A 25,723-nucleotide genomic window follows, 5' to 3' on the forward strand; every position below is an offset into this window, starting at 1 on the left:
ACACAGGCTTTGATCTTAAAATTGTGCATATCAGTTTATAGACTGACTAATATGACTAATGGGTTAAAAATAGTAGGCCTATTTACTGGTGTTTTGGAATCACAATGGTGAGAAACAGTTATCATGCACTTGAATGCAATGTGTTTGACACAATTCTCCTGCATCTAACAGAAAACACAACAGAAAACGTGCACTGATTGTCATTGTTCTTTCTCGGTCTGGTATATAACCAAGTCACTTTTTATGTAAGAAGAAAGAACTTGGCAAAATGAAGCATGACTTCACTCTCAAACATGTCCCCAAAATTCAGATCACACTTCAGTTTTAATCGCACAGGTTTTAGTGGGAGCATGAACCATTCCATCAGGACAAGGTCCAGATATAAACATGACTGTGATGCATCCATGCCCAGTGCATCTTCAAAAGTACTGGCAATTAATCATCACTCTGCCTGCTGGAGCCCTATAATGCACTGTCTCTTCTTGAATTACCGGAATGAGTAATCTTTTGAAAAGTATGTGCAAAACAATACTTCCTCTGAGAGTGGATAGAGATTTATACCTCCTTGGTAGTGGGTGCGATGATGTAATTGCTGTCTCCAACCATCCTCTTCACCATAAGCCGTCCTGATGGTCATCCTGTCATGTGTGGGCCCTCGCTGCCATAGTGCCTAGCTGCACTAATTTGTCATATTCATTAGCACAGTCTGCACAATGTAATATCTGATGGAATGTTCTATTAAACAGATACATACACTCACACAGTGTGCATCACATTTCACCAAAATGCCAGCTGAATAACTGTTAAAATGTAAATTCTTGCTTAAGTGGCTTTCTTTTTGCTTGAACATCCTGTTACCATGAAGAGCGATAAATGCGTTACTGGGAGGCTTGATTTTTATGACTAGCCATAAAGGTAGATAATTAAAGCTAATTACCAGGTCTTCGAACTGGCTGGCATGGAAATGTCTCTGCTTGGGCCTCCCCTTGCACACGAGGGTTGCCTCAAATTTATCGAGGTCAATCACCATTTACGCGATATTGCCCTACTTCTCACCAGGTTCAATTAGCTGAACCGGGAACAAGGCCTAGATTGCTCAGCTAAATGTTATGACTTGCCTGATGCAAGGTACCTTTTGCAGTAATGTGAAATATTACAAAAGATGTAATCTATAATCCGAACAATAAAAGTAAAGGTTGTCATATATACCAGATATCTTTTCATGCAAACACTGAGATTCTAAAGGCTTATACTTAATTACACACCCTTGCGGGTCACGAGTCTAGTCTTATCAAAAAGATTTCCACTCGACACTCTATAAAAGAACGGCGCGAAGCCGACTCTCTGTGGAGAGTTCGCGCCGTTGGCATATCTACCAGCTTTCAGTCTAATTTCCTGTCAATCTGGCAGATCATCTGTCTTTGCCTCAGGCTCTCCATGGCCTCTTTGCACATTCTATCACCCAGAGCCTTCTCACCGTGCTGCCCACTGGACCGGTCCACCCCTCCCTCTCCTGACCTCCTCGCAGAGTCCCTATGGTCCTTGGGGGTGCGGCCGGAGCCAGGAGGGACATTAATAACAGGCGCTGCTCTTCGTTACGCCTCCCTGTCGCCCCAGCAACAAATTAATTCCACTTATTTATCTCTCTCGCCAAGGTCGGTGCGGATGGAACAACTGTTTATGGAGCAAAAAGGACGAGGAATTATGGGTGATGTGCTGCGGCTGACAGCACCGTTTGTTTTCTCTGGTGCACTGCGAGTGAGATAAAGCTTATAATGATCAATTTGATAACAAAAACTCTGCAGTCTCAGTTTTCTCAAACCACTCCCTGCTCTCTTTGAACCATTTTTTTTTTTTTTTGTAAGAGCACTAACTGCATAAAATGAGAATATAGAGTAAACGCTGAATGATAAAGAGTCAGCCATTTTGGGAGAATTTATCATGATCATTGTCATTGTCTAGCAAGAAAATTTTCGTCAGGCGCTTTTGTCTAGGCAACAAAAGTAGGAGTCAGGAGCCTGTGATGAAATCCGCTTCAGCAGCCCACAGCCCTCTCCCTCCTGCTGACATGAACAGTCAGCCTATAAAAAATCATACCAACCATCTTTATACATCACACTACACCCCTCTCATGATTCACCTCCAGAGTGAAAAGGATAGCAATGTCTTCAAACAAGAAAATCTTGGTGAGTCAGGATCTTTTTCTGTAACTTGCCAATGACAGCATAAAAACAACGATACATGTATAGATGAAACTCATAAGATGAGGGAGAGAATTGCAGAGGATTTGGAGTTAATAACTGGAGAGACTTTTAAAGCAATAGCACTCCTGTCTTCTATAAGTGGATTCGCCGGATGTTGTGATTGCGATATATACTGTATATTTATCAACTGACATGTCCAACAGATTTGTTTCTGTAAACGTTACAAATCGTAGTGCATAAAATTAACTGCTTTGAAGAGCCCTTCAAACAAATGTTTCAGTATGGTTCAGCCGGACCATACGTGATAAAACTACAGGTTTGCCAAGCGCAAAGTAAATTAAACCTACAAATACATTATTGTTCAGTGAAAAAAAAAAAAAAAAAAACCCATGCAACAACACTTTATCCCTCTGGTTTATAAAATTACATTTAATTATTATTAAATTCATATAATGAACTTTTTAAAAACCTTAAAAACCCCTGGCTTTAATTCCTGTTGGACACTGATTGTTGCTTCTGTTATTTCATTGTAAATACGTTTGATCTATTATTCTAATAAATGAGTTGAAATAAAAAAGTGATTAAGTAAAGGAAATAAAAAAGTATTCACTGTGACATTTTATTGATTTAATAATTGATCACTGACTGTACATTTGTTTACGTGTTAATTTAAAAAAAAACAAAATTCAACAAAACACAAAGCTTAAATTTCATCATAAAGTCAAACTATTTTAATGTATTTTGTGTTGTTTTGCACTCTGAATATAGTTAATAGTGGGGCAAAATCATGTGTACAGATTTCTGATTGGGTACAACTGATATTTATTACCTTCAGCTTTTGTGTGACTGTAACACTTTGGCATGGATAGATGATGTTGAAGTGTGTTCCAAAGGACCAATATTTTTTTGCCCAACACCCTTCAACTCTCCAGAGCTCTTATTCTAAGGGGTAAACCCTTTGGAGGGATTAGGGTATAGGGATGAGACCTTTGGAATGGAACACACCATTTACTGCACTTAGATATAATCGAAGATCAGGTGAGAGCACATTTTTAGAGATTGTAAGGATATGTTTGCAGGGAGTAATGAATGGCTGTACAGAAGAGGTTGTATGAAAATCTCTAATATGGAGATGGTTTGGGCATGTATTATGCTAATTGTTAACTGCACCCCTGATATAGCATAATCTGGTTCCATTAACATTAGAATGAGGGTAAGAACCTTTTTGGCGCACATATCTAAGAACACTAGCATGCAATTTTTAGTGAATGAGACCTTGTGAATTTATATTTCTAGAACCTCTATTATACCACGATAAGTAAACATTTGAAAACGTTGAAAGAGAGACAAACAATGAGACTCTAGGTCTTCTTTTTACAGGGTTTCCAGCAATCATTTTCCACACTAAGCAATTTGAGTCCTCTATTATTAATGTGGCTGACAGTCTTCTTGAGTAAGGCCAGGCCTCCCATACTCTGCCACTCAGAGACCATTTGACGCAGGAAATGAGCTTGCAGCTCTACGCTATTATAACAAAGCTAGTGAGGATGGTAAAGCGAGACAACATCCTAAAGCCTTGGATTACATCCTTGGCTGTTAAAGGAAAAGAATGGACGGTTCTGTGACCTCCCCCCTCCCATCACTCCTACAGCATTGACTGTGCTGAGGTGAAGATGAGTCAATCACAGAACCATTAAATATTGAGGCATTGTGTACACAAGCATGATAATGAACAGCTGTAGGAATATGCAAGTGCCTGAATGCACATACACACACAGTGTATTGGCTGCAGGCTGTGTCTGGGTGTAGTGTTTTCTCCCCTAGGCTCAGTGGTTGCCCAGGTCCCTAATGGCCTAGAACACAGGCATCTCTGCTCTGCATCCTGTGGCTCCTCCAGCCGCAGTGGCAGTGGCAGTGAGAAATGACTGCAATATCCCAGTAGTCATAGCAGAGTCTGTCAGCAGTAACGGCGCCACCTTAACAGATACTCTCTTCCTCTCTCTCTCTCTTGCATATACGCACATACATTCTCTACCTCTCTTCTTCTTCCACACCTCTGCCACTGCTCTCTGCTTTCAATTTAGTTTGCCCTGACAAACTAAATCCATTTGGGAAGACAAATTAGTCCCCTTCCCCAATGAAGTATCAGGCATGGGTCATGTATAACTGTACAAGCACTTATTTACGAGGCGAGCAGAGCGGGATTAAACCGCCACACTAAGACGTATGTACTCTCGCAAACATCGGCCGCAGCACATTTGCAATTCTACTGCATCAGCAGAGCGGCTTCCAGGCCTCAAAGGGTATGTTTTTATGAATATACATCTATATTGAAGTTTGCTGATGTCAGTAATTGCATTAATAAGTAAAAAGTGGCAGATTATTACAGCCAGGGACCGACCAACTGAGATTTGAAAGCTTTGACAAGCGTTGCAATTTTGAAGTGTGACGTTGCTCTCTTGAACTCTGTGGGAGTGGGAGCTGAGCTGAACACCTACACTACAGAGCTTGGTTTTCAAGAGCATAAGGCTGATTCACAATTTGAAAGAAAGAAAAAAAAAAGCAAATCATTCACAGAGAAGAAAACACAACATGAACCTTGTCAATGCTGGCCTTGTTACATTAGAAAGAGGCCTGCTCTGCTTCAGCACAGGCTACAGAGCAAAGTTGCTCTTTTGACTTCAGTTCCATTTCCTCTTCTCAGTTCACTGAGTGCTTTCTGAGGTATTATGCTTTTTGGCACATGCCGTGGATGCCAGCTTGCTCCCTCCATCTCCCTTTCTCTGTTTCTCACTCAAATTATGATATGAATGCACACAAAACAGAAATCAGAATCAAGCCTGTTTTGCCAGGCTTGGCAAAGACACGATTTGTATAATTGCATTTGACAAAAATGCTTTGCCTATCAAATATCATTCTTCATTAAATTGCCTCCAATTCAATAAGCTGTCATATTTCCATATTTCCAATTTGACAGGTTGTTCTTGTGGTGGGAATCTAAATGTATTCCAGAGCTTGCTCTCCACTAGAGCACGGCATGACGCATTCTTATCATGAGGAGCGAAGAGGAGAGAGTGAACTCATTTCCACCCAGCGTAAAGAGCTCCAATTCATTAACATAACACCACACCAGACATGAATATGGGTTATTGGAAATCTTATGAAAGGAAACAGCCTCGCTTATCCAATCTTTGCCCTCAATTTTAAAAAGCATTAATCAGAGAAATGAATTCAAAGGAGGAAGACAGACTAAGCAATGCAGCCAGAACAAGGTAGACCTTTCAGCAATCACCTTTTAATCAATTAGCAGAAGCATCATGAAATAGAATTAACAAAGATCCAAGTCATTTCATAGAATCGCTCCTTGATCCATTGTCAGCAAATGAACAAGTAGCAAAAAGGAGCAGAAGATGCAATGTTCTTTGTATCAGTCAAGCATTTACATGACTATATCTCTGAGACTCCAAATATAGAAGAAATACAAAAGTGCCTTTTATCTGCATATGCCTAGCTACCTACTTTGAATAGTACTGCCTTCCATAACCAACTAAACAACCGCTCCACCAGTATTGCTAGGCAACCATTCCATGTATGATGTCAGTTGCCGAATCTTCTCTTCAGTCCCAAGGAGAACACAAGCTATTGTTTAAAACCTTTTCTGGTAACCAGGACAACTCCTCTTCCTTAAAATATTTTGCCTTGGATCATTAAGTGTTGTTCCTTTATACACACAACCCACACTTAAACCAAGCTTTGTACGTATCTTCCCACTATCTGGCCGACTGTGAATGCTCCCACCCAAAATTAAAAAAGGGATTCCAGAAGCGAAAATAAGCTAATGGATGGTTATTTGATAGATCTTATGAGTGCACAAAGATTCAGAACAAAATCAATATGTCTAGAATTGGAAGAAAAGAGTAAACAACATAAACTTAAAATCATTAACTAGGGTGAAATATGCACATAGTACACACACACATAAGCATATTATATACAGTCTATAAAAACAAGACCAGCAGGGGTGCACATTTGTAAAGGGTAAATATACAGCATAGAGGCATCAATCTCTTGCCAGTGAGTGTTAAGTTCAAAGAGAACATCAGTAAAAAAGAACAAAGGCAGGATGAATTGAATAAGATGTGTTGTATTGCTGGCATTTTATCATCAAATTATGCTCAAAGGCCTTCAGAGAGTAAATATAGAAGGGTGCAGCATTTGAACATGAGTTTCTAAGAAAAACTGCATATCCCCTGCTGCAAAGACTGGCATTACAGTTTACCAGCATATGATGCTGTTTGCCAGCCTGAAATGCTGGTTTCCACTAGGCTTCTTAACTAGTTTTACCAGCAATATTTCCTTGGTCAATCAGCAGTTTCACCAGCTTCAAGTTTTGATGGTGAATAGCATGGATATACTGTTCCACAAGCTTGACCAGCTCCAAAGCAGTCTAGACCAGCATGATGAAGCTAGAAACTCCTCCAACAATATACTCTTAAAACACTTCCACGTACCCTTAATCCAGTGTTTCTCAAAGTGTGGGGCGCGCCCCTTGGGGGGGGGGGGGGGGGGCAAGGTATTGTAAGGGGGGGCGCGGAAGACTGACCTGTTCACAAATCACTTTCACACATTCAGTAAAAATAGTGACAATACACACAAGAACCAATGTGTGCAATTTCTACACCTCTGCTTTTTCTTCTGCTTTGTTTAAACTTTTGGCAGGCACCGCAGCACGAACTGCACAAAGCATGCAATAGTGTCAGGTGCGCTCTCAGCTGCACGTATGTAAACGATGAATTAACACTGATATTTCGGTCGGTTCCTCACACAAAACTATCGAATGGCTTCAGAAGAATTTATATATAAGGCACAAGAGTTAAAGGCGACTTGTGTGGTGCTTTTGGAACTTGGATCACCTATCACCATCCTCTAATCCCTCAGTCTTGTCGCTGACACGTAATACCTGTTACTTTTCTCAGCGCTGGCCAGGATGGGCCAATCACAGTTGTTTATTCTTACTGGAAGTTTACTGGAGTTTAAAAATGCTTTTATAGATACTACTGAGGTGGATTAACATTCACAGGTATGAGTCCTTGCAATTATTATTATTATCTTTAAAAAAAAAAAAAATCTGCATTGAGAGAAAAACTTTCTGCTATTTAAATGCAAATTAATGGAGGATTCGGTGTGCAATGTGTTCATGGGGTTGCTCCTGCAGCAGTATCACTTTTTATTTATTTATTTTTTCCTTCTGTTTTTGTATGGCTTGAAAGTGTATATGCATAATTAAAATGCTTTATGTATTTATGTAATACAGAAATTATACACAAAATAACAGAATGATCTTGGCATTGTGACAAATGTTCATTCATTCAGATTTCTTTTTCTTTTTCATGAAGATGAACGAAAATGCTGTTAATCTTGTACATTTTGAAAGTTTTTCTTGTTTCAAAGGGGGGCGAGACCAAGTAAATTTGAGAAATTAACTGCCTTAATCAAAGTCACATTACTGATCATACCAGTCAGAGGCATAAACATATAGCTTTTCATATTTCATGCTTCAACTGTGCATTCAGTGTAAAAGCATAAAACATACTACAATTGCAAATCACCACTTGAAAGTCTTAAATAACAACCTCTTGAAAGTTTGTTTCTCAGGGAAAATTGCCAGCTACACTATAGCCCAGGATATTATTTAACACACCACAGTGTTTCCATTTCCAGTCTTGACACAGATTCTGTTTTTATGTTTTCTGTTCTTTAACATTTGCATCCATCTTTGCTGTGATTTATGGCCTAATGATCTCTGGCCCAGTTTCTCCAGAACAGAATGAGCACAAATTATCCCTGTCCAAGACGTCACATTCCCAGCCAGGGCTGATTTACTGCCCCCCTTTCCATACTAGACGAATGATCAGCCCCAGAGCCACTGTGGCAGTGAGCCTATCTTGAGTTTGCTATTAAAGATGTGATGGGCCATACGTTTAGATTGAGACAGCCAATCCAAGAGCTCTCTCTGTTAAGTCAATTCAAATGAATTGGCCAGGCAGTGGCACTTTGTTGCCTTTACTTGACAATCACAGTAAAACAGTGCTCTATTACAAAACTTGCCACTGTAGTTTCCAAAACTCAAATTTGCAATTACAGTTTTTAATGTAGCTAATCTGATATATACGTTAAAATGTTATTTTCATAACTATAGGGAAGACTAGGAAATGTAATTGTAAGCATAGTTCTAGCAGGAAGATCTAAGGATTAATTCATCAGGCATCACATCCAATCACAATACACCCTCAGCTTTATAAGCCTGCCAGCTGCCTCTCATTGTTTGCATACTTCCATGTTTTCACCCCCATCCCACCCCATCTCCACCAGTTTAGGCCCCGTCTTGAGCAGGGATAAGCTCCGCTCCCCTGCCGTCATCGCATCCGGCAGGATCTGACAGTTCATGCAGCATTGCAGTGCTGAACCATAGGATGGGGCTCATGCCAAATGATATAAGTATCCTTTCATTCGTAGAATTACAATAATCTCAAGTCTTTCTGATAGAAGTGTATTTCTTCTATATTCACATAATTAAAATGCTAAAAATGAAATGTGCATGGTCATGTGGGGTGGCAAAGCAATTATTTTGAACTAGTAAATTTGAATACTAAAATAAATTAATGTACAAAATTTAAAACATTTGTGTTTTTTGTGTGTGTGTGTGTGTGTGTGTGTGTGTGTTACAACCACCCCGATAGAGGAGTAGACTGAAACAACAGCACTCTTTGTACTTGATGCTAATTTACACAGTTTAAGGATAAACAGTAGATTTATACCACTAATTTGTAGCAGATAAATAAGAATCTTACTGTATATCTAACATACTCTCAGGCAACTCGTAATAATTCGTACAAGATGGTGAAATCATAAGATATTGCACAACTTGGCTTATACAAAAAGGTATGACTTATTCTCATAGAGACTTCAACACTTTTTTAAAGAAGGGATGCATTTGTGAACAAATTTGTTTATGTCAATAACCAGAAGTGCCCTTATTTTGTCTCATTACAAACCCCAATGTCTTCTTTCTTTAGTGGTACACAATGGTACAAAATGTCCTATTAAAATCATGGATTAAGTTTAGAGTTTGGGTACACTTTATGGTTGGGAAAAGGTTTTGGTTTGGGGTTAAACTTAAGAATAGTCTTAACATCATTCGTTGAATCATTTATTTTTCTGTATGGGACTAAAGTTTTTTGAATTTTTGAATGAGCCAAGGTGTACGATTTCTTACTATTTCACCAATTCACACTATTATGCCTTGTCATGAGACTGGGTTGGTACTGTATATAAAATTTTGAGAAATATAGCACAAAAAAACTGAATTACAGATGCTGAAACAAGTGTTACAACACTCTCCAGCCTCTCCTGTTTTGTTTTTCATGAGTATTTCCATTAAATACCTGCGCTTTCAGAGTGAAGAGAACTGAGTTTTGCTGTGGTTCTGACTGCATCCATTAATTGACTAAAGTGATTAAGAAAGATGTGGGAAAACCATCCTAAACGGAAACCTGAAGAAGATTGGATAGCTCACAACAACACTCCTACCAGAGCTCTGGCTTAATTGCCTTGGATTATCTACAGCCAGTCCATGTCCAGAAATCAATTATATCTTAATATACTGTACATTTAGCGATACATGCTCATTTAAATTCAAAGAGCTTAACGGCATGTCAGAAACATAAATGGCAACATATGTTTAGAGTTGACATATAGAGTGGCAACCATTGTATCATTACAGTATAATTAGCAAATCAGTTATGCAAACAGAAGGAATATCAGCAAGGGCAAGACACACAACATTCTCATTTGGAGAAACATGTTATTGGAAAATGTAAGTGGTTTATTATTAAAGTATATACAGTGTCAATCATTACAATCCATCATTATATCAGTGATATAATTACCTTGTTTAGTAAATTACACACTCATTAGAAATGTCAAGCAAATACCATTACTATGTGCAGCTGGCTGTGTGGTTCACTGGATACCTGTGAACTCCACAAAAATAAATAAGTGCATTAATGTAGAGAGGCACTGATGACCTCATAAATGTCAAAAGGAAAGAGTCACGATCTCACAGTATCTACTATTAAACAATTACTCTGCCCCTTCGGGACAGCAGGCTGGAGATTAATGAGTAGCTGTGCACCTCCAGGGAGATGGACTGGTCCTGGCCATAACAGATTTGGCAGGTCAAGAGGAATGGGAAAATGGCAGAGCTCATTCTCCCACGGGAGTGCTCCCCCGTCCCTTCAGCGCGAGAGATTTTAAATTCATCAAAGTGGGCTAAACGGAGTGATTTAAATATGCATTTTCCCTTCTGAGGCCTTTAACGCATTTATGTGTTCTGTTAATTAAGGTATTACAATTACCTCAAGAGGACAGCTCGAATTTGCACATTGCGCGAGGCAAAAATGGCCCGTTTATCATTTCATTAAAATAGCTGTCAATCTCCAGCTGTCTGTTTATCTGTTTTCACCTCAAAACTTTAAGGGCATCTAACCTCAGGGATCTGACCGTCTTATTTATTTATGTATTTTTGCCGTATTCAGCCTAGATCTGAGGTTCACATGTGGCACTTAAAGGAACGACTATGAATGCATGAGCTTTATGGCTCATGAGAAATGAGTCACACAATCCACATCTTTCTTCACAATCCACTAACTGTGAAGAGGAAAATGCTTAGCAGTCTTTTTCATGCATATTTACAGATTTTCAATACACAAGCTGTCATCACCCATCACTTCAGTGGCTATGTAAACAGAAAATGTGTGTGTGCTTAAGGTTCATTTTCTGCATTCGTCCATTTGTTTAATCACTTTCAAAGGTCAAGGCAGCTACTGTGCTTCATTGTAAGTGCTCTATCAGAAATTAGAATATAGATAAGCTTTCTTATTTATTCCTGGCACCATCCTGCTGAAATAACAATAAATCATAAAATCACATCTGCTTCTAAGGTACAAAAGAACAAATAAAGTAAAAATAATCTCTTGACAATTTGTCTGCTAGCAAACGATGCTCTATAACGGTAAGTGGCACAACTGGGAGTGAGATACTGCCAGCTCTACTTGAGAGAGATTTATGCTGATATTAAGTAACTAAGGTCGGACGTACTCCCGTTGAAAATGAAACAGTCATGCAAGCTCAGCTCAGGGCTTGATGCTCTTCCCCTCTCCCCAGCCTCAGTGACAGTGCCCTCACTCGTCTGCCCGGGATACAGTTTTCCATCACCACAGTCACTCTGCTCTATTGACTACATGCTATCGATTCAACATTTGATCTCCATCTTGCTCACCTGAGGAGCTTCTGTATCCATTGTGTATTGATTTGTGTTGCCAATTATTTCTCTTTTTGTTTTCTTTTTTCCTTACTTTTTTATTTATTTTTTTATTTCTTATTTGGAGGGTTGTCACGACTTTCAAATTCTATGTTTAAGCAGAGCTCAAAAACTGAAGTCTATCTTTTGGTCAGTGAACTCTGCAGTACCAGGCAGATATGTCTTATTTGGTTTGCATGTTGGACAGCTGACATGAAATTCTTTTGGGAAGTTGACATGTCCTGAAGTGTAACATGATGTACACCATCTAAAACTATTTTAAACAACATTTTGCTAATTCTTTTATAATTGTTATTCATTCTAACAAATTCATTGAGAGACTATATGAAATATGAACATACTTTTAAACCTCTGGTGTGTCCACTACAGTGGAAAGATCATTTTTAACAATTCAGGGTGTGATCACCATAGATTAGGGATGTCAAAAGTACCGGTAATTTGGTACCAAGTCAATACTAAAATTAGAAAGATGAAATGATACAAGACTTTCTGCACTACCTATAGTACAGAGTATCAACTCATTTTGGTATCTGCACATTTTGACTGAAAGAGAGCTTCTTTCTATGAGCACACTTATGAGCATGTGTGCTCTGCGAGCTCTTGTGTTAACGCGGATATGTGCCTAAATGGTCACATACACTTCAAAAATCATTCAAAATACCAGTCTTGGTAAAGTATTAATGTAAACACAGTCTAAAGTGAATGTAAATAGTGGAACAAAAAAGTATCAAAATACCAGATCTATTCATTAGGACTTGCAGTGTGAATGCAGCCTGTACACTTACTGCTTTCTAGTACTGTAATGTTGTTAATATTAATCAAACAATATTAACAAGAAAACATCTCACAGCTCCTTGCTGCATTACATTAGTAGCTTTAAAATGTTACTATATGTATTACACTTAACAATCATGCAGCAAAAACATTACCAGTAATTTAAGTAGATTTATGTTACATTTCATATATATCTATATCTATATCTATCTATCTATCTATCTATCTATCTATCTATCTATATATATATATATATATATATATATATATATATATATATATATATATATATATATATATATTTTAATTTCTGAATGTTTACTTGAACACTTGACACTGCTATTAGGCTTGCTTGTAATCTGTTCCCTTATTCGTATTTAATTACTGGCTGTTTACTTGTCTTCAATAATTACTTGAGAACATGAAACAACATTTACTTAACAAAGTAGTTAATAACACTTTTTGCTGTGGTAATGAAATTGGTATAGAGAATTGAGAAATTTTACTGGTATTGATACTGAAATTTTGGTATTGTGACAATTATGAAAACATAAATTCAACATATTTAGTATTAATATTTACCATTACCCTCTGTTGGTATGGACAGATGTGTAACTCTCTCAAAATACATTTTGTTTTTGGGGGGGGGGGGGAATTCTTGTTCTGAAGTAAAAAGAAACATAAAGATTACATTAGTTTTCCTTTATAATTTAATAATTTATGCATCAAAAGGATAAAATTGCTCTGCAGGACCATTTAAAATTAACTAGTCAGGGCAAAAAAGTGTTTAAAAATCATTGACCAGTCACAGAACCTAAGGTGTACACTTTTCCTTATACATTCATAAATTTTAACCTAAAATTTTGATGTTGTTCAAAAAAATAAAATAAAATTCACATGAACACATCATCGCCCCAGAAACACTTCTAATACTCTCTGTGTGATCATGTGATTCAGCAGCAACAGAGCCAATACACAATATAGTTCAACCAATTAAATGTTTACAGGCCAATATCCTAAATCTCCTCCAGAAGGTTATATTAGCTATCAGCTCACCCCAGCACACATGAACATGCAGTGAGCTGGCCAAGGATAGAACCCACCTACCAATGCTGGTAATGACATTCTGGCAGGCACGCCACAACGAGTCCAAGCACTCTCACACCTTGAGGGTATTTCAAAATAGCTTGACCTTATGGAAAAATACTGCCAGTGATGAACATTGCTCCAGCAAATTAGGCTCAGCATGTACCTCTACTTCAACAAGATAAAAGTGTTGCTTCAAAGGAGAGAAAAACAGGACCCATCTATTTTTCCTTTTCATTACATAGTCTTTTCTGTCCTGTTTTTCCTCAATGACTCCAATATAACACATTGTAACGTTACATGCATGGCTACAATATCTGGAATTATTACACTGTTTAGATGAGGGTCATTTAAGTATCAAATTATCTATTAAATTACTTGAAATAAATATGCAATTAAAAATGCATGCATTTATATATAATGACCAAATTTTGAAAGCTATTACTTAGTGGCATGGCTCACAGCTATACTATTTTATTCAAGTGTCATTTACATGTAAATACAGTATGCTTCACATCTCTATAGAAGAGGAAAACGTCTTTTAATTTAAATTTTGTTTTAAGTAAACAGAAAAAACAAGGATTAAACCCTAAATAAGATTACTTCGGCTAAAAACTAAACTAAAACTAAACTAAAAACTAAATAAGGCTTGTTGTATTACAACATAAATTAAAATACCATTATTGCATTGTGGCTTGTAGCTGGACTGCCTGTGTCCAATGGTATATGATTTTCTAAATATCAATGGTGAACATTATATTCCTAGATTGCTATACACTGCAAGCAAATTCGCAAATTGGGGCCACTGATGTCAGTGCTCAGTTTAAATCCATTTAGAAGAGGTGGGTAATATATTTTGAATTGGTCTGGCATAATGGCATTTGAGATTAAAGTGTCTCTCTGTGGCTAGGCTGACCTATCAAGAAATCCATCTGCCTCCTCAAAGAAAAACCCAATCCCAAAAATGCATGAATGACATCTGATGATTACTTTTTAATTTAATTATAGGAGTTTAATGAGAAAATCATCTTATTAACAACGATCGGCTCTATAGAAATGGCGACAGTGGAATCATTCCAGTCCCCTGACTGTCTGAGTATTCAGCACCTTTAGCCTAGACAAAATTCAAAAATGTCTGCTGCTGTGATGGGGTTAGCAATGCCTCGGAACCCCATGATATGAGGTGTCCTCTATTCCAATTTAATAAATGTTGGAAAAAAACTGTCACTATAAATAATTTGTATTACGTTATTTAAAAAAAAGCACCACTGTACAGTCCTTGTGAATTTTGTGTGCTATGAGTTTTGCAACATTAAAATTTCTTTTTCAGAAGTTTTGATTTCAACCTTAAGTGCTCTGCAAAAAGCACATGTACAGAGTGCTTCAGAAACGGTCAAGAAAGAATGACCTCTCTGCCATTTAAATTACTGCTAATCGGCTTCCAGCTAAAGAAACCTGCTGAGAAGAATCTAAAATCTTCTGTTACCAAAAATGTGGCCACTTGACATTGATGTTCTAATGTTTTTCACACTTATTTATATTTTTTGAGTGAAATGTCATCCAAAGTGATTCCAGCTCACACTCTCAGTGTTTGATTGAAATGTGCATGCAATTTGAGATAAGGTCTAGCATAGGACTGGTGTCTTGTAGATATGAACATTGGGAGTCTGAAGGCAGTATTAAATCTAAAAATAACAACAAACTTAAAAAACAAAACAAAACAAAAAATCCATCTTTCCTTACTTTTGTTTTTTTACTTCAAGCAATGCAACCTCAGTTCCAACTGGCAGCATGCCTGAAACACTACCTCTCGTCCTAACAAAAAAAGTCTTTGAAGTTTTTTGTGTCAATGAGTGTTGAATGAGAACATTAAGGTGTAGGGATTTGTTAGGAGAAAGGAAGTGCTTATATTTGAAATGAGTAACCCTGTGCCACTTGTTTTTTTAAACCTGTGCACAGAGTCTCATTAAAAACAGATCTAAAAATCATTGTACAGAGGAGATTAACTTATTTTAATCAAAACTTTAATCTTTAATCAACTGTGTCTGTGAAGTGCAGTTATCAACACATTTCAAAACTTTAACATTATGGTTTATCTAGCAAGTTTGCAAGATTTTATTGCTGCCAACAGGAGTTTCACAACAGGAATGCGGTGCCCAGTTTTCCACCAATGCTTGCTTCCATTATTTTCTCTGCATTACATTTGATACATCGCAGTGTATGAATGAATGTGACAATGCCAAGTCAGCAGAGCTACGGCTGTAGTAATTTAAGAGGCCGTTCCACTTTTGTAATTACATTAACGAGGCATCCGATGTGCAATGGCAGGTTTAATGGGATTTTAAATACGTATTGATCAACACATCACAGCAGGCTTTCTTCTCCCTATCACACCCACAGGGTCATCTGTGACAATGACAAAAGTGAGTGATGCTATCTGAGGTGTTACTTGGCGAAAACGAAAAGACTATAAGCAGCTAGCAAAGCCTTCTTTTAATTATTTTTTTTTATATACTATAGCAACTCAGTCATTTTTTTTGTTAAAGCTGGCTGCGTCAGTACACTTAATTAAATGTATTAAAGGTAATACACAAAGATGACAAACTGCTCTAGAGTAGGAAGAATTTCACACTTCTACCACAGTATTTCTCATTTAGACAGGTGCAGGAGGTTACAATCCAAAGGATTTACTATAAATACCCACGCTGTTGGCATTCTTTATGCAGCTATGTCAATTAGACTTAAAGAATTCTAATTTGGAGACAGTGTGGTCCCACCTGTGAACCAGGCTTAACAGTGCCTGCAGCAACTATTCAGCTTCACAGGCTCCTCGAACGAAATGACAGCAATTAGACCCACCGGCCTTCTAAGCACCATCCGTATTACCGCACCTCTTTTATCCTCTCCAAAGCAACTTAGCATAACAACGCCAGTAATACAGCTGCAAAGAGTAGACAAGCACAATCTCACAGACACACACTTCATCTGTGCTGTTCGGCACATATTTTAATAAGATATTTGCACTTGTGTTCAATCCAGCTAATGCAAAATAAAAATAGTTTTATACATTCCCAGAGGGAAGCACACATATGAACATAAAACACTCTGTTTAAGGTGTCCGCTTCTCTCAAAGGACTCAGAGTTCGCTCATGCTGAAAGCAAGGACACTGCTCAAAGGAAACTGGCTCTTTATCCTTAAAGGTCTCGAAACATATGACCTACTATCATATCAGAGTGTCAAGGATACAAATTACAATTACAGAGAGAATGTATCAAAGAACAAATTAGGAAATTACCTCGATCAAAGAAGTTAATATGGTTATTAGACATTATACAATGTTTTATTATAAAATAAGCAAGCTGTTTTCCTGTGTATTTTCATAGTATTTACTGTACTAAACCACTCTTCAGTCAAAAGTACGATGGTGTACGAGTTTTTGTAACATTCCAAATCTTGCATGGCTCTTTGTGAAACCCAGCTCAAAAATTGCTAAGAAGACAAGCATGTGCAATCGCACACTGAAATATCGCTTAAGAACTTTATCTCAAGTTTAAGCACTCCTTTAGGAGAAACAGAATGGCTTTAGACCTCTATTCATGATTTCAGTTATCATATTCAGTCATATTCTAATTAAAACGGCAACTAAATATATTTACACTGTTATTTACAGTAGGTCTGGCCACAAACTGCTCTTTGATTGTTTCCTCTTACCATCTGTACTTTGTAACATTTGCTCTTGCACCATAATATTACATTTTCAATAGTAGCCTACATTATGTAATAATATTAAAAGTGATAACATGTTGCTATTTGCACTTCTAGTTAGATGCTAACTGTATTTCATTGGCTCTGTACTTGTACTCAGCAAAACAACAATAAAGTTGAATCTACTTTAATCTAAAATTAACATGCACATGAAGGTAGAGTTAAAATCAAAAGATTTAAACATTTTATTGAGTTGTTATACATTTCATACACTTTGGTTATTTATAGTGTATACTAGTCATGCAGAGCATAATTGAAGATCCCAATACAAGGATTGAGATGGTGACATGAAGCAGAAATTTTCCTGAATCTCTGATTAAATTATGTGCTGCCTTGTAATTAATTAGGCTGCAGTTATTGGTACATTTATTTTATTTTTTTTTTTATTGCAGGACTTCACTGAAGCACAAAACGAAATTCATGCAATTATGCAGATGCTACCCAAACAATAAACAAAATTTAAATTAGCAAGAAGTGTAAATGTAAATTCATTTCCCTATAACAACTGTTGTCCTTGAACAGCACATACTGTATATTCCATTGCTGTACAAACACACACACACAAACATATATCCACAGAAAAATAACACAATGCAAAATTCATTTGATAATGCCAGCATGACCCCACTGCCAAGGTCAGCCGCCACACGCACCATTTCATTCAATTTTACAGACAGATGAAAACCAATTTTCTATGAGAAAATGGAATGAGAGAAAATATAAATGCCTCTGAAAATGTATTCAAATGTGCTAAGAGAAGCTTGAAGCCTCCACATATCCTGCGAGCATTAGACCATTCAGGATAGATGGTCTGATGTCTATGCCTTAAAGAGCATGACCCTTTCACAATCAAGAGACCCGCAAGAAGACACAAAGCACACCTACCTGTTACGCCAATCATGGATCCCTCACGTTCACACACTCATAAGAATGATATTTCAAATCATGATATGTAAAAATGTCAGTCTATGTGTGGAGCCCCTTGACATCTTTATAGTTCAGTGAAAAACCAGCATGCAGTGGTCTGTGAGCTGGGTGCAGGAAGTGAGTGTGTGTAGTGGTAAAAGTGCCAGGTGCCATCCACTTACCTTGGCTGGATCTCTCCAGGCTCTTCAAAATGGCAATTTAACATCAAACAGCCATAAAATGCTACTAAATGAATTTGGATTTGTGTGTAAATGCTATGTGGAATGTTGGAAAAGGGATTAAAACCAGCAGAATTGAAATTTGATTTAAAATCCAAACATTATAATCAAATTCTTGAAGTGCTCTTACCTGATTATTTGTGATGATCTGACAACACATGTATTTTCATTAAATGCTTTTAGTGAAGCTTGTAAAAATGTCCAAAATCTGCATGTGCTGCAAGTCCCTTATGCAGTCGATATTTAATGCAGATTTTGTGTTGAAAGATTAGATATGCATATTTTTTAGATATACCTTTCAATAATGATTTTAGTGGATTATTTGACATAATCTCAAATTATTTAAAGAAAAATTATAATGCATCTTTAGATATGTGTGAGTGAAAATGGTAGACATTTTCTGTAAATAAAATGTTTGTTGATTATTAAAGTAGTGCTGTCCATGGTGCTACATTTATTGTGCAACTGTGCTGATCTTTACAATATTTCTGATTTTTTCTGATTTTAAACTAATGATAGCAGAAATATCAATTTTTCAATTTGTCATAATCATTTATTTATTTATTTATTTTTACCATTTTCTTCCTGATCTTTAGGGACAAAAACCCTACTTTATAATAGCTAACAAATCACACAATGATTGGTACTCATTTTCATAACATCACACCTACCTTACAGTCCCTTGGTCACATTTGTAGGAAGATCACAATGACATACAAAAATCAGTGACTTCAGTACCCACAAACACACAAATAAACAGATGCATGTATAAAGCCACAGATACAGTAATATACATGGACAGCTTAAAGAGCTAGTTAAACTAGATTACATAGTATGAAAGAAACATTATATACCTTTTCTTTTCCCTATGATATTGATATAATGGTTCCATGAAGAGAAAGTCCAGAGAGACACAGGGAAATACAAAGGAGAGGAAAGAGGCAACAGTCAGAATCATGACCATGTGTTAGATTCAGAGACAGAAAATGAAAGGTTTAGTTTAGAAGAGGCTCCGTGCATTACGAATACAAGACAGAGGCCAGGCAGAGGAGATGGAAGCTTTCTGTTACGATACATGCCAGAACATGATGATGAGAGAGATGAGGGAGAATGCCTGAATATCGAAAAGATGGCTAATGCTTTCCAGTTTCGGATCCCGAGAATACAGACTAACACCTTTACAAAGAGCGTACAAACCCCTGAGAGATGTCTCTGTAACCCACATCATCCACTGGGTTGAAAGTATTTTTTTCCACTATTTGAAAATGAAGTTGGCAAGCAGCGATAGCATACCAGGCAGTTGAGAATGACAGAGAAAAGAAAGAAAAATGAGAACTGAAAAAGAGGAAACATGATGAGTTGTAGGAAATTTGAGGATTTGAAACAAAAAGAGAGAGAGAGATGGAGAGACAAAGGTGTGTGGGGGGGGGGGGTGGAAAAGATCAAACCATCCACTGACACCAAGCTGGGAAGAAAGCAGCCCAAGAAAATCCCTACCAGCAGTGAAGGGGTGTGAGAAGTATTCAGCTCAAGGCAGTGAGTGAGAGGCAGAGAGAAGATGGAGGAAGGAGTGGGTGATGGAGGCAAAAAGGTAATTAAGAAAGAAAAGCCATACCTTGGTCGCCCATCATCAGGTGCGCAAGACCTTAAGGGAAGACAAGAGCACAGTCAGCACAGAGAAAGGGATCATGGGAAGGTTTTCTGTCACATTGACAAGCGGGTATCGTCTAAATGGAGGATGCCCGTAGTGTGGGGGAAGGAGGGTAGGGGTGGGGTTAACAGTGGGGGGTGGGGGAGGGGGGGCGTCAAGAGGTGAGGAAGAGAGTGGGTGTGAGGGAACATTCAAAAAGCATTTCCTCAACTCAATGGTTGCAATGCTTTATCGGTCACATTTGAAAGAGTCAAATCTTCTGAAAAATCACTTTGCTGTCACCAGAGATCAAACATGTTGTCCATCTGGTCAACCTTCCCGAAAATGATGATGACGGTATTTTAACATAGTGCATAATTAGCATGATTGGACACCAGAACACATACACAAATATGCTGACTGGATCTTAAAAAAGAAGTGTGGTATGGAAACGCTTTTGTAAAGAAAACAAATAATGGTTTCTCATGAAAATGTTTAAATACAATATTATTAATAATAATAATAATAATAATAACTTCTTAAATGGGGCATACCGTAAATCAATACTACCCATTTTGTATCTGTTTAGGTTCCATCTGCTGCACATTTCTATGAGGCATGCCCATTTCTTAATGTACGTAAAAATAAAAAATAATAAAAAAAATAAAATAAAAAAAAATACAATACCTTCAATAGGATGAATCTAAATGGAGATTATATGTCCTGCATATTTTGAACCGTCAGTGGGAATTATGGTACTTACCCACCAGATTGTCCAGATTTTCAATTGCATACAGTACAGTGTTTGTGTGTGTGTGTGTTTGTGTGTGTGTGTGTGTGTGTGTGTGTGTGTGTGTGTGTGTGTGTGTGTGTCTGCGTGTGACGTTCCACTGTAAATAAAAAATGTTCTATTGTATAAAATGTTTTATCAAGTAACATAAAACAAATGTTCTACATGTGGTAACATCTAAATTAACTAATTTTGTTTTCTTTAATATATTATATATTATGTCCAAATCAACTTAAGTTACACCAATGAAAGTAAAGGATTATACTGTATGTATGTTGGTGAAGTATGAGGTTTTTAATTCTCATAATGGGAGCCCCCTTCATCATGTGTGTGTGTCTTTAGCATTTTCTACAGTGGATGTAATTTAAACAGTATAGACTCCTTTTGCTCTGATTTCTGCTTAGTAGAGCACACAGAACTGATTGAGCCATGTGTTTGCTGACAACCTCTAATTAAGTGAGTGCTTTCAATATTAAAACTAAAAAAAATAAATTGCATACCTTTTACCTGTGTTGTACACTGGTCTCAAACTGGCAAAGTTCCACTTACTGTTTGTGTACCATGATTAAAACAAAATAGGTCATAAGGAAATTCAGAATATTTCTAAAAGAACGAGTTGAAATGAGAAGACAGAGAGAAGAACATGAGTAGGGACAGGGGTTGAATGAAAAGAAAATAGGCAGAGATTTAAAACTTCTACCCACCTCCGACATAGGCCTCTTCTGGAAGGGTGGCCGAGGCGTGGAGAGAGAGAAGGAGACATTGATTAAGAAGCATGCAGACTGGAAGGTGGCCCAGTCTTGAGGATTACCGTGGTTACCATGCACCTTAACATCCTGTGCCCAGGCCAAAAATTCATTAACATGGAAAATGCAGAGACCAGAGGGTTTATTTGACTTTAAGTGTCATCTGTTCTAATCAAGATCTAATCTTATTGAGTCTGTAGTGTTCTGACAGAATGTTTTTCCATGGTGAGATAATAGCAGCTAATAAAACACATGGTGAAATTTACTCTTCATATTTTATCAATGAACATGCGCAAACATGCAAACTTAAAGACAGGGAGAAATGGGTAGTACCGCTAACAGCTATAATTTGCACTGAAATGTTGTTTGCTATAAAGCAAAAATAAAATTAAAAAAATGCTGTTTTCCCTCATGAAAAATTCAAATATGATGTTAAACATGAAAAAATATTTTAGCTTTGTAGCACTGTTCTGATAATTATCTTTAGAAGGAATATATCTAAATTTGAATTATGTTCATGGTTGCAAGTAGGTGGGAAATTTAGGAAGGCTACTGTGTATGTGAAGCATGCACATGTTTAGAAATAAAAATGTAAGTAGATAATATGAACCTACCAAGATAAAACAATTCATTCAGTCAAGTCAGTAATGATGAAATATACAATACCTGAATACATACATGCATTTGCATGTAATGCAATTAACCCTTTTAGTCATAAAAAAGGCATTGTTTTTTCTTTTTTCTTTTTTTTACATTTAACTGCAACCATTTTTGAAAACGGGTACATTACCTTGAGTAATTAGACATTCATGCATTCATTCAACACACCTCTTTTTCTGGTGACATTTTCAGTCCCTGGATCAACTCAACCAAGACCCCCTAAAATGGACTTGGCTATCTTAAAGTTAAAGCATCCAGTCCTACCTCCATGTTTTGCACCTAGAGGAGAACAATGATCCAGGACTTACCGGAGCCGGTTCCTCCACCCGACCAAACACAAATTGCATGCACCACAACTGCCACAAAAACAAAAATGCTGATGAATGTATGAATAAACCAAAACATTTTAATAAAAAGAATGATAAACAGAAAAGAGTGCCGTGCCAGAAAATATGACAAAGAAATATTTTGCTGTTAGTGTTGCCGTGATAGATGGTAGGTGATGTTCTATCCTCTCTTATCAGCTTATGAAGAGACTGACAAATCCTACTGCTTTGACAAATGTGCAAACTTATCCCACTGTCAGAAAAAAAAAAAAAAAAAAAAAAGAAGAAGAAAAAAAACCTGCTTGGGTGAAAAAATAGGGCAAAACCAGATCTTAAACTGTTTTATAAGCCATTAGAATATACTGACTTGCCATCTATACCACAAATTTGAATAATAATATCTAGGGATGTTATGGCCCTCTCCAGCAGTTTAAAGGCCCTATTCTATTGATTTTTTATTTCCACCTAACCTGCGCTTAGCACAGACATATAGTACTCTCTTCAATTCAATTCTCTCCTGTGAAATGTGCCAGGGCAAGGCCAAAATTTGGATATGTCTCTGTATGTGGACACAACAGACATTTGGAGGAAACACACACACACAGCCTGGTAGTTCTCAGAGCCTGACTGGCCGGACATCGGTTGTATTTCAGTTTCACTGACTGACAGATCAGGATCATGTAGCCTCTCCTTAAGCACTGCAGAGCTCACACAGAGCCAGCGACACACAGCTTTCATTGAGCTGATGGCTTCTTTTAAGTGCTGGCTTTGCACACTGCCCCGATTTTGGCAGAGAATAAGTGATAGAAATTGAGGATGACCTACACACACAAACACACTCGCATGCACACATTTGAGAGGCCTGTGCAGGCCCATAGAGGCCTGTGCAGGCAGGGGGCAAACACGATGTGACGCCCGCTCTTATGCAGCCCTTTGCAAACAGGACTGAAGCTCCAGATGCTCGTTTAAAGCAGTTTTTCAGTAAGTCAGAGCATGTTACTCTCAAACACACATACATAGATTTGCTGTGGAACACACCCAAAGGGGATCATCCAGTGAGTTTACGCGCTGCTGTGCAGGGCATGCCACATCGGCAAAGTCAGTAAAGATGTAGCTGTCAACAACAATTGAATAAAACTTCAGAAACTATGATAATGACCAGTCGGTTGTAACTGGATTAATGTGTGTGGTACAGGTGTCCTCATACAATTATTACTCTAACAACAATCTAACACTGCTGGGAGGGCAAAAAGTAACACCTAAAGCAACATCCAAATCAGAATTGTCGAATAAAACTAGAGTAAACCAGAATAAATTAAAGTAATGTGAGGCATTTTTGTTTACAGTCAAAAAGAATCCAATGCATTTCTGCTAAAATGTCGTGCCAAATAATTTTTGTTTTGACTAAAACAAATAAACTAGAGCAAACTAGAATGAATTAACCCTCTTAATGTTTCTTTTTAATTCAGAACAAGAAAATGGTCATCTGTTTTCCCCAAAATTATGAATTTTCAGAGAGATAAACATCTGTCCATAACAAAAGAATTTAATGGTAATTTCACCTTTACTTGTTGCATCACCACTTTTGTCGGCAGATTAAATTTATGTTGTCATAAATTAAAATCAGATTGACATATGAAGAGAACAGTGATGTAGAATTATGGAAAAGGCTCAAAGGTAATCATCCATGGTAGTGTGGATGTTACATCACCACCCTGAGTGGTTAAAATAGCTTTTAAAGATCGGTCTACTGTTGTGTTGAGGCATATTTGCCTATTTCTTCCAAAATGTTGCACCATAAATGCTAAATATACCACAAAACAAGGAAACCCATTGTAAAACCTGCTTAATATAAAAGCTACGTCATTGATGTATTGTCCAAGTGCCAGTGATGGGGATTTATATCCTCTTCACCAAATCTAGTTTAACATTTCCCCCACAGGGAGCATTGTGCAGCTTGTTCCATATTGGAGTCATCTACTGTACAGAGAGATTAGAGAGCTTAGTCCATCAGGAAAGAGCTTCATCCGCTACTGATAGGGGAATTCTCAATATACAGTGTATTTGACAATGCGACTCACCCTTCATTCAAGATTATCAAGCGATGTTGCGAGATCAAGGAAGGTGAAAGTCGATTGCAAACATGGGGTGAACCCATAGTGTTATTACAACAGTCAAGAGCTTTGATATTGAAGAGCCTTACTTCAATAATCCCTTTCTGGTATCTGACCTACATTTTTTAGAGTTTGCTTAATTTACCCAAGTAATTTAAATGTACAGATACAGTACATAGCCATTACATAAATATATTTTGACTTAAACTGTATCTCTTGTCATCTTTCAAACAGGCCCCTAGTGCCATGATTACATGTGTCACCATTATCAATATACTGATTTATTCAATTAAGGCCTTTTATTTTGTTAGCAAGAGCTCATTGTCAGTGTATAACATTTGCAAAAAATGTAATGCCATACACTCACCTCATTCATTTGAATGAATGAGGCAATTCAGCAATGCTGAAAATCAATTTCAAATATGACTAAATCATTAAACTACATAATGTACAGCCAAATTTAAAAATACAGTTCCTTTGAAAACCTACTTCTTTGATTACAATTACAGCTAAGGACTGACTCTTATGATGTTAGCTCCACCACAAAAGATAAGAGATGAGGTGAAACAATCTAATCACTGTTGTAAACAAGCTCTCCAAACAATCCAATTCTCCAACCAAAGTCTCCTAGCATACAAAAACCACACTGCCGTCAATTACAGATCCCTTACAGCCATCTTTAACCATGGAGATGGAGCACATTATACAGTTAATAGAGCATAAAGATAAGGTATCAATGGCTGAAAGCTGATACAGAGTAAGACCCTTGTGGCTTTCCAATTCAGACTTGTAAGAGCATTAACCATAATAACACAAAATAAGGCCTTTTCTCTAACCCCAGCAGGGCACAAATATCTCATTACCTGTAGCACTGTTATTCTTTGCAGTGTGCACTGTCTTTCCCACAGAGAGCCTCACACCTTCTTTGCTAAAGAAGGTTTAAACCTCAACTGCCTGTCAAGAAAATTCTGTGGATGTGTAAAGAGAAAGGACATATTTTATCCACATCCCACCCTTTCCTCCCTGAAATCTGCAATCACATACACACATGCATGCCACAATATTTCATTCAATGAATAGTGAGCACAAGAGATTCTGTG

General features: G+C 37.4%; 1 protein-coding gene and 1 long non-coding RNA gene across 10 annotated transcripts in view; one reads left to right on the plus strand and one right to left on the minus strand.

Annotated features, from left to right (window-relative positions):
* Positions 1-8,703, plus strand: part of LOC127426719 (uncharacterized) — a 34,620-nt gene extending 25,917 nt beyond the window's left edge. Inside the window, exon 3 of the long non-coding RNA XR_007894847.1 lies at positions 8,577-8,703. This is a non-coding gene — a long non-coding RNA (uncharacterized LOC127426719). The remainder of the gene's footprint in view (positions 1-8,576) is intronic.
* Positions 1-25,723, minus strand: part of LOC127426713 (neurexin-1a) — a 220,116-nt gene that overhangs the window by 188,634 nt on the left and 5,759 nt on the right. For 7 of the 9 annotated variants that reach the window (XM_051673678.1, XM_051673676.1, XM_051673677.1 and 4 more), the window contains exons 3-4: positions 21,482-21,499; positions 19,973-20,002 (exon numbers count right to left, since the gene is read on the minus strand). In XM_051673678.1, coding sequence (XP_051529638.1) covers positions 19,973-20,002; positions 21,482-21,499 — 48 coding nt within the window. The remainder of the gene's footprint in view (positions 1-19,972; positions 20,003-21,481; positions 21,500-25,723) is intronic. The other 2 variants (XM_051673679.1, XM_051673672.1) reach the window with 1 other exon arrangement.

The sequence above is a fragment of the Myxocyprinus asiaticus genome, chromosome 36, assembly GCF_019703515.2.
Source record: "Myxocyprinus asiaticus isolate MX2 ecotype Aquarium Trade chromosome 36, UBuf_Myxa_2, whole genome shotgun sequence".
Taxonomy (NCBI): Eukaryota; Metazoa; Chordata; class Actinopteri; order Cypriniformes; family Catostomidae; genus Myxocyprinus; species Myxocyprinus asiaticus.